The 10,558-nt window shown below is 47.4% G+C and overlaps 1 protein-coding gene across 5 annotated transcripts in view; it reads right to left on the bottom strand.

The window, feature by feature from the left end:
* Positions 1 to 10,558, bottom strand: part of IGF1R (insulin like growth factor 1 receptor) — a 309,956-nt gene that overhangs the window by 255,019 nt on the left and 44,379 nt on the right. For 2 of the 5 annotated variants that reach the window (XM_028495214.2, XM_028495217.2), the window contains exon 2: positions 4,789 to 4,833. The exons of the other annotated variants lie outside the window; for them this stretch is intronic. In XM_028495214.2, the coding sequence (XP_028351015.1) occupies positions 4,789 to 4,833 (45 nt within the window). The remainder of the gene's footprint in view (positions 1 to 4,788; positions 4,834 to 10,558) is intronic. 5 annotated transcript variants of the gene reach the window in all.

Genomic DNA, 10,558 nt, shown 5'->3' with positions numbered 1-10,558 from the left:
TATTACTCAGCCATAAAAAGAAACGAAACTGAGTTATTTGTAGTCAAGTGGATGGACCTAGAGACTGTCATACAGAGTGAAGTAAGTCAGAAAGAGAAAAACAAATACCGTATGCTAACACATATATATGGAATCTAAAAAAAAAAAATGGTTCTGAAGAACCTATGGGCAGGACAGGAATAAAGAGGCAGGCATAGAGAATGGACTTGAGGACACGGGGAGGGGGAAGGGTAAGGTGGGACGAAGTGAGAGAGTGGCATGGACATATATACACTACCAAACGTAAAATAGATAGCTAGTGGGAAGCAGCCGCATGGCACAGGGAGATCAGCTTGGGTGCTTTGTGTCCACCTAGAGGGGTGGGATAGGGAGGGTGGAAGGAAGACACAAGAGGGAGGAGATATGGGGATATATGTTTATGCATAGCTGATTCACTTTGTGGTACAGCAGAAACTAACACACCATTGTAAAGCAATTATACTCCAGTAATGATGTTAAAAAAAAAAACACAACAAGGACAGTTCCAGTCCTCATCTTACTTGACCTCTTCAGAGTCTTCTGGCCTTGCCTCCTTCTCTAGGCCCCTCTGATCCCACATACCCACTGTCCACCCTTCCTCTTCGACCTGACCTCTGTCATTTCACGTGGGCAACAGGCTTCGTGTGCCGCCCCTACACTGGTTCATTCTCAGTGGCGTGTCATGGTCCCGGAGCTCTGAGCTCTGCAGTTGAATATCCACCTGCCTACTCCATGGGTCCACTTAGGAGTCTAATAACTCATGTCCCCCACCCCCACCCCAGTCCGCCTCCCAAGCTTCCATATTTGGTCACTGACACTCCCATTCCCTGAACTGCTCATATCAAAATCCAAGGAGTCATTCCTGATTCTCCTCTCCCCCCCATACCACATGGTATCCAGTGCAGCCACACATCCTCTTGGGCCTCATGCTTATTGAAATGTCAAACAGAGAAAGGCAAACACTATGTTCTCACTTATATGTGGAATCTAAAAAAGCCAAACCCATAGAAATAGACTAGAATGGTGGTTGCCAGGGGCCAGGGGAGATGTTGGTCCAAGGGTATAAACTCCCCAATAGGACTGGAGGAGCGAATACACAGCTTGGTGACCATAATGAACAATACTGAATTATATACTTGAAAGCTGTTAAGAGAGTAGATCTTAAGCGTTAAAACCACAGATGTGCAGAAATCGTATTTTTGTGAGGGGATGGAGGTGTTAACTGACCTTATGTTGGTGATCATTTTGCCATGTATACATGTATCTAATCACCACAACATACACCTTAAACTTATGTCTGTCATATTTTAATGTCAACAATATCTCAGTAAAGCTGAGAAAAATGGTCCTCCTGGCTCCAGCTCCCAAGCCTGTGGGAATCTCAGACGTTCTTCCCACCACAGCTCTTTGACCACGCCATCCACTCCCCCCCAGGGCGTGTCCACCCTCCTCAGGACCAAGCCCTGGCTTTTCTTCTCATGCTGACCACTCTCACTGCGACATCAGCTCCAGGAGGACAGGAAGTGATTTTCTATTTAGCTCACAATTCTATCTCCGGTCCCTGAAACAGCAGCTGTGCACGGTCCACACATCATTAACACACATGCACAGCGAGTGCCTTTCTCCATGTCCACCTGTCTCCATCCACCGCTCTCACTCTGACCTGAGCCACCGTCCTCTCCAGCCTGGACAACAGCGACAGCCTCCCCAGAATCCAGCCCGCACCACCCAGGCCTCCTTCTACCTCTTCTCTAGTATGTTCTCACTCAGTGCACTTAGGCCCCCAAGCGCCTTCCTTCATCCCCTGCTGTCTGGGGTCCACCGCCCACCCCTCCTATCACATGTCTGCCTCATTCCCATCATGGGGCGCTGCATTCAAATGTCACCTCCTCAGAGCTTTGCCCAAACACCCTAGCTTCACCAGCACTCCCCCACTACCTCTCCCTCCCTCATTTCTCCATTGCATCCATTTCAGAGCACTTTTCATGTCTGAAAAGTGTCAATACCTGAAAGGATGTGTTTAGCCAAGCGATCACTGTCTATTACCCCCACTGAAAGCACAGGCTCTGCCCTGTTTGTTTACTGCTTTGTCTCTCAGGCCTAACGTCGGGCACACAGCAGCTGCAGTAAAGATGTGCTGCCCGACTGGGGCCAAAGAAGCCTTGTATCCTGCTTCCCACTCCTGCTCCCCTTTCCTGAGGTGAAATGGAGAAAACAAGGTCTCCATCAGGTATTTGCCCCCAGAGGACTCTCCATATCAAGTCATACGACAGCTTCAGGCCAATGACTCAATGAGAAAGTCTTTTTTTTTCTTTTGTACTATTTATTCCTTCCTATGCCCAGTCCAAACATTCATATTCCTTCCATGCTATAATAAATTAAGTATATTAGTTTGCTCCTAAATAGTAAACAGAAGTTTTTATAGAGGAATACTTGGATGCCATCTATTATTGTTGTATTCATATTGATATTCATATATTGATGATACTAGCAAGTGTTAGCATCAATAAATGTCTGCTATCATTTCCAATAGACCAGAAAATTCAGTACCCAGGCAAAGAGCATAAAGACACAAAACTAAAGTTTGCTGAAGTTTTCTATGGACACCAAAACAGACACTAGGGAAGAATCCCTTTTACTCTGCCTCCTGGCTGCCCTCCACAGCCAGTATAGACCATTCCATTCACAGAGGCCACACTACAGGGCCAGAACCAACAGCTTCTTCAAACGAAAGAGGTGCCTCCACACTGGACACTTTTTCCCCATTTATAGAAGAAAAGTAGGGAGAAACTACCCACTTCTTCCTGAAGAAAAGACAAGCCCAAGCCACAAAGTGCAAGGCAGGACCCGACTGCCAGCCATTTTGGATTCCATCAGTGACACTGTCAGTCTTCGGGGTGTTTTGTGATAGGAACTGAAGAGGGAAAACCCAGTTGGACCATTAATGATAGCACAGTGCTCGGAAGGCACAAGCCACAAACAGGAAAGAGAATACAGGATGCTTCATTTGTGCCGCGAAATAATACAAGCGTTGAGGGAGTGAGTATATTCCACACAGTGTAGAAAGGAAAGGCATACCCTTGCTACTACTCATTGGTGATTAAAAGGAAATTGTAAAACACCACTTCTCCCTTTTCAAAGCAACAGAGAGCCAAAGAACTCGCAAACCTTAGAAAAGGCACTGGCGTGTGAGATTGCAGCCTGGCCTGTAAAGAATCACCGAAGCTCATGGAATTGAAGCCAAGCAGGAAGCAGAGGGAAAGAGCACAGCTGGAAGGTAAGGATGGGGGCCTGGGCAGCAGCCCTGAAGCCCTGAAACAGCAAGAGCAGAACCGAAACAGATGTAGGACCATCAACGCAGGGAACAGGGCGTGGGCAAGGGAGAGGACTGGAGGGGCCAGTGATGGCCTGGGACCCAAGCCTGGCCACCTCGCAGGGAAGAAGGCAGGCAGGCGGGCAGGCCGGCCAGGGCCGGCAAGGGGGTGGGGTAGAAGTCACTTCCCCTAAAATACCATTTTAAATAGTCTTTCCATTGAAAGAAATACGATTCCCCCCAAATTCCTAGGTATTTTTAAAACATCAAAAAGGCAGAATTTCTGCTCTAGGGACTTGAGTGAATGGCATAAACAAACTATACATCTTTGAAAAATAAATCCCTAAGAACTGCTAATATAAGAAGGGCTAATGAAAAGCATTTGTTGAGAAACCCCCTAAAAGCTGTGTATCTAATAAGTATTTGGAAGAGATACACAAGAAATTCAATTACAACTCCATCATCATATGCTCAATATTAAACACAATCCTGGGTCCTAGAAGAAGAAAAATGGGGTGACTCAGGTCCAAGCCCTGGAGTGCTATTGCCTGACTCCTGACCTCAACGGGTCACATCCCTCCTGTCTCTAAGCCTCATTTTCCACACCTGCAAAACGGGCTGTTCATACCTACCCCACAGAAGCTGTCACAGAATCAGATAAGGGCTTTTGTGTTCCTGTCGACAGTAATAAGCTTGAGGCAATATTATTACTACATAAATTAAACATTAATAAAAACATTCATCCATTGTGTTGTTCCCCATCTAAGTATTACTAATACATAAAAAAGGGGGGAAATGAACAAAATTGTGGATTAGCCTTCTGACACCAATTCCATTAAAGAATAGCAGAGGTAGTTGTCTAATTAAAATGTTCTCCACTTTGATCAACTCTTCTTTAAAAATATGGGACATGGGACAGTCTTAGCTGTACTTCGAAATAAAAGACATCGGGAAGCATAATTAGCATCACTTTCCTGCCGGTCTACAGGCAAATAATGAAAGAAAAACATATTCGTGAACCAGTTGTCATCTCTGGTTCTGGTGGTAAAATCCAACATAACAAAACCGATTTCTTGGCCATCGGCCCAGGATAAGCGTTCCTTATTTCCCTTAAAATTAACTCTTTGGAACCAATCACTTAGTACTGCAAAACTCCCTCTAGATGCTATCACTCTGTGAAAGCCACACCGATTCAAGAGATTAGGAGAGGATTCATGTGTAGCTGAGTTTTGTGCAAGGAGACATAGCAACCACCTCTCAAGCCAGTGGCAAGTAAAAGAAAAGTTTTAATAGTCAATGAACAGGGCTCAGGAACCGCAAAGAAGGGGGCCCATGACTCCCCACCTCTGGGGAGATCAGGAAGCCTTCTCAGAGGAGGGGATCCCTGAGGATGACCTGAAAGATGAGCAGGGTCTTGCCAGGAAAGGCAGGCAGGCAGGGGGAAGGGGGGCACGTACCTGGAGGTGGCTGGTGGCAGTTCAGGGGAACCCCAGAGGTATAGCCTGTGTAACAGGGAAAGAACAAGGGTAACAGCAGGGCAGATGCTAGAAAGCAGACTGAGACAAGTGCTTAGTAGGTCAATTTCATTTTGCAGGTTGAAGGACAGTCTTCAAAATTGTGAGCGTGCATCAGAACCACCTGGAGGGCTTGGTAAAACACAGAACGCAGGGGTCTGAGAACTTGCATTTCTAGTAAGTGCCTGGGTGATGCTGATCCTGCTGGCCTGGGTACCACCCTTTGAGAACCGCTGCCCCAGAAAATAATCCTTTAACCGCCCCCCCCGTTACCTGTCACTACCCTCCCTGCCCACTGCATTTGCTATGTGATGCAGGAAAAGCCTGTGCACCTGTAGCTCTTAATGTGATCTTCACCAGAAAATCCCCAAGCATCCCACAGACACAATGTAGGAAGCACAGCAAAGCAGAAGGAAAAGGGGGTGGAGCTGGAGTGTCCCTAGTGCCCCCCAGGCCACCCGCGGCTGTTGAGTCAGTGGCCTCTTCCCTGAGTCAAGGTCTCAGCACACCCTCTATTGTGCTCAGGGAAGGCAGGGTTTCTTTCTACCAGCTTCTCCTCAGTAGACTGGAACTAACCAAAAACTCAGAGATGGGGAAAAAAAAGACAATGTTGTGGTAACAAACACTACTGATACTCCAAAGTTTGTTAAAGTAGAATTTTCTGTGTAAATGTAAACAGACACAATTCATGTTAAGCCTTTTTATCTTTCTGTATCAATGAGGATGTATTTACATTGTGTATGTACATTTATATTTTACACAGACTGCAGTCCGGCCACCTGACACATTCGATAACTGAAGGCCATCTTAAGAATGTAAGGGGGACTTCCCTGGTGGCGCAGTGGTTAAGAATCTGCCTGCCAATGCAGGGGACATGGGTTCGAGCCCTGGTCTGGGAAGATCCCACATGTCGCGGAGCCACTAAGCCCATGTGCCACAACTACTGAGCCTGCGCTCTAGAGCCCGTGAGCCACAGCTACTGGGCCCTCGCGCCACAACTACTGAAGGCCGCACACCTAGAGCCCGTGCTCCGCAACAAGAGAAGCCACAGCAATGAGAAGCCCGCGCACCACAACGAAGAGTAGCCCCCGCTCGCCACAACTAGAGAAAGCCCGCGTGCAGCAACGAAGACCCAACTCAGCCAAAAATAATAATAATAAAATAAAGGATTTTTTTAAAAAAAGCATGGCATAAAAATTAAAAAAAGAATGTAAGGGATTGCATTACACAGGTGACTCTGGGGACAGAAATTAAAAATCAAGTGTAATTTTCAATGTGCAGTGAACAAGTTCACTGCCCCACATAAGAGCCATGTCTACTAAACACAACCTAAAAACCCATGCACATATATAATATGTAGTCCTGAAGGCTCTGAACTTGAAAACAGAGTGCTACAATGTGGCACAGAACTTACAAAGACAAGTGAGATGTTTACATCCTGCCTGCCAATGAAGAAATGGAAACTTACCGGGAATTAATTCAAAGGCTGTAGGGAACACAAGCCCCAGCATCCCCATCGCATACAGCATCTGGGGCCAGACAGATTGGTAAAGAAGGAAGCTGTATTTGCTTCAACGGAGGCGCACCAACTGTTTTCCTGGGTCTTCATTAAAAACAACTGTGCCTGCTCTGACGGTTACTCCAAATCCCTTTCTGATCTTAAAATATCGAAAGCCCAATATTCTTCCTAAGTCTCTGTATTTCAAAAGCGCCTTTATGAAAGCCTCCCATCCTTTCTACTTATTTCCAGTTCTGACGGCTGGTTGCCCTTTTGATGAAGCAGCACACGGGGACGAGACTCCCTTGGTTATAGCCACCTGCTCCGGCCCCCATGGGCCCTGTGGGAGCCTCACCGCTACCCAGGCACACCACAGTGCAGGTGTGACAGCACCCCAGCCTCCAAACCCTGGATCTGTGCAGCCAGTGGATGGTCCTATGGGGCTCAGGCCCTGCGGGAGGTATACAGTAGGACCAAATAGAGGCAAGCAGACATGCTGCAGCCTGACCTGGAAAATGTGTTTCGTCTGCCTTCTCTTCCCTCTTCCTTATGATTTCGGATTTTCTACTCAGAAACAGGCAAGCCTTCTAAAATAAAAGTCGCCCCTGTGGCCCCCATTCTATCTCACTGGCTTTGGTAGAACACGTATCACTGCAGTTAGAATTCACATACTCATTTTTTTTTTGTGGTATGCGGGCCTCCCTCTGTTGCGGCCTCTCCCATTGCGGAGCACAGGCTCCGGACGCGCAGGCCCAGCGGCCACGGCCCACGGGCCCAGGCGCTCCGCGGCATGCGGGATCCTCCCAGACCGGGGCGCGAACCCGGTTCCCCTGCATCGGCAGGCGGACGCGCAACCACTGCGCCACCAGGGAAGCCCCCACATACTCATTTTAAAAGTATTTTACTTGGCTCTACAATGCTCCAGTTCCCTTAAGTGACCTGTACTCTTTCAATTAGCCAGTTATCGAAACAAGCTGATAATCAGTGCAGAAACCCCACGTATCTGTTCCCCCTGTACTTTCAGGCAGTTCTTCATGGATGTGGTGTTAATGGTCAGCCCCTTGAACTGCTGAGGCTTTGAATATGATTGGGGGACTTTGATGGAGGGGAGGGGCACCAGATCGGTCTTCAGGGACCAGATAACTCTTGGTTCCATCTCCAACCACCCACCACTTGGCCTGAGATTGGTCCTTCACTGCCGTGCCTCGGTTTCCTCCTGATTCAGATGAGGGTACGGGACTAGATGTATTCATTCTTCCAACAAATACTTATAAAACACCTCCCAAGTGCTAACGTGTACTTTCCAGGTTCTGGGAAGTTGGCAGTGAACAAAGCCAACACACTCCTGCCTTCACGGAGCAGCCAGTCCTGATGGACCCTAAAACCACACACTCCGTGCCCCCCAGGGCAGAGCCCAGGGCTCGCCTGCAGTGACCCTCACACAGCCAGCACCGCGGGCTGGATGCACACTCAGACAAACATAACACCCCTGTGGATGCCCCAAGAGCCAATGCATACCTGCTACAGAGAACCATCACACAAAACGTACACAGGACACCCAGCTCAGATGCCCAGAGAGGGAGTTATCCCATGACAAGCAAGCAAGCAAGGGCTCACCGCAAGCTACACACAGCAGGGGCTCCAAGAAAGAAGTGTTCTCTTCTCGGCCTGTTGACTTCAGCAGGGACCACATGGAGCTGGGCCCAGGACCGGGGGTGGGGGGGCGGCGGGGGGCAGAGTTAAACAGAGGAGAAAGGGGAGGGAGAGGTCTGAGGGAGAGCAGGGGGGCAAAGGGAAGCCTGGAACAGAAGGCACTAAAGAAGCCAAGGGAAGCCCCAGCGGGAGCCAGCGTCCCAGCACTCATAAGGCAATGGAAAAGTGCAACCACTGAGGGGTCTGGGCATATCATAAAAATATGGAGTTTGGGAATGGTCATTCTGGCAGTGGTCAGTAACCAAACCAAAGTACAGAGGATTATATGCCCATGTCCATAGCAGCATTATTCCCAACAGCCAAAAGGAGGAAGCAACCCAAGTGTCCATTAACAGATGGTTGGATAAATAAAATGTGGTCTGTCCATACAATGAAACTGTATTCAGTCTTAAAAAGAAAGAAAATTCTGACACCTGCTACAACATGGATGAACCCTAAGGGCATGATGCCAAGTGGAAATTAGCCAGTCACAAAAGAACAAATACTGTATGATTCCACCACATACACCAGTCAAGTTCAAAGAGGCAGAAAACAGAATGGTCGGGGGAGGGGGGAATGGAGAGTTGTTTAATGGGTACAGTTTCAGCTTTTCAAGATGAAGAAAGTTCTGGAGATTGGTTGTACAACCTTAACATGACTGTACACTTAAAAATGGTTAAGATGGTAAATTCTATGTTATGTGTATTTTACCACAATTTTTTAAAAGTACAGGGGAGAATTTTCAGTTTTTATTCTGCCCCTCATGGGTCACACAAGTGTAAATGAACAGCTAAAAGCAGGCCACACAGCCCATCCACCACCCAGGACCAAAGAGAACCCAGTGGGAAGGAAAGCAGCTCTGCCACAGATGAGTGGGGCATTTACAAATAAGCTGCCAGGCCAGGCATAACTGGGGGGCTGCACCCAGTACAACCAGAGACCTCAGGGCACAAATCAGGGGCCTCATAAGAGTCCTGTACAGACTTTCCATGGAAATGGGCTCTGAGCACACAAGGCAGGTATTAAGTGGTCAGACAGGTGGGCACCTGCAGACACCTCTATACAAAGTAGGCAGAAGCTAAAAACCCCACTTGCAAGGCCCCACCCCTGCAAACTAGACTGTGGCTGACCTCTCCGTCAGATGTGATTCAAGGGCAGAATTCTCACACTAGTTTATCAATTTTCTAACTTTTGCTGTTCCCAGGTCATTTCCTATAGCCTGATACAGCCGTACCTGCACGCAGATCTTGCTTTGTAAAATGTGGTGGGGTGAGCACGAGAAAATTCCGTCATGCTCCAGCCTGTCCCCTTGCCGCAACTCCTGCCCTTAAGTACTCACTCCCACTTTTGCCAAGGCCTTTGTATTTTCTACAGCTTCGGCATTTATTATGCTGCTCTAACACCTCCAGATTCACCTCTTCTCCAAGGGACAGGTATTTCTTCCACTGTGTGCTTATCCAAGCATCTGGAGGCCCATCGCATCCTTGACTCCTTCACTGAGAGATGCTGCAACTTTACCGAGGCCTGGTACCCTCTGCATTCAGAATATCTCCATCCATGCCATGGCTGCCTACACAGCAGCCTCCAGGAAGACACTCCCAGCATCCTGCCAGGAGTGGACATCCTAAACCAGTACCCTCCCAGACCTTGGCTCCCCAAAAGATCAGTTAAATGCCTTTCTCCCAAGCAGTTCAATCCCACTCTGCTCCACATAACAGCCCAACACCCAAGCCACCATAGTAACATTCCCTCCCTGTACTCTCATATTATCAACCAAAGGCAGAAACAGAAGAAAAACACTGCTGCAAAGTGAAGCCATGGATCATAAACCATAAACCACAATGACTTGGAAATTTGGATTTTTTTTTTCCTTCTTGGCCTGAGGACTTTTTAAATTGGTAGACTGCGGGGGCATAACTTCATCTACAGTGCCTTGTTAAAATTTCATCATACCCTTGCCAACAAGGTGAAACAATACGAACTACATTTGAATAGCTTCGTAAATGCACAATTCACCCTCCGATGTGCTGATTCATGAATGGCACAAAGAAAGTCTCTAGTGGAAGGCCACGAGGCTCCTTCTGTATGTTTCAACAACTTTATCAATTACTTGAATGATGGCACAGATAAAATGTTTATCAAATTCAAGGATGACAAGTTTCTTGGAGAGATGGCAAATACACTGGATGACAGAGTCATGAGATAAAAAGATCAACAGATTGGAATTGCAATAGAGGAAATAATGTTATTTGGACACTTGGATGCAAAAAAAGAAATGCACAAATGTAGGAGGTGTGAAAAAGACTTAGGAGATTTAACTGGATACAATTTCTGTATGTGACGATGGGGCGTTTTGGCTGCCAAAAAAAAAGTCAGCCAGTCTTAGACTATACTCGGGGAGGCTCTGTAAAGTAAGGGGAAAGGAGAGGTCCCCAAAACTAGGTTTCTGTCTCCACACTTTAAAAGAGAAGAGAGAAAATGGGAGAGCATCCAAGTGACAGCCAGGAGGAAGAGGGACCTGAA

The sequence above is a fragment of the Physeter macrocephalus genome, chromosome 11, assembly GCF_002837175.3.
Source record: "Physeter macrocephalus isolate SW-GA chromosome 11, ASM283717v5, whole genome shotgun sequence".
In the NCBI taxonomy this organism is placed as follows: Eukaryota; Metazoa; Chordata; class Mammalia; order Artiodactyla; family Physeteridae; genus Physeter; species Physeter macrocephalus.
The sequence above is the reverse complement of the archived record's forward strand: the minus strand, read 5'-3'. Positions and strand labels throughout refer to the sequence as shown.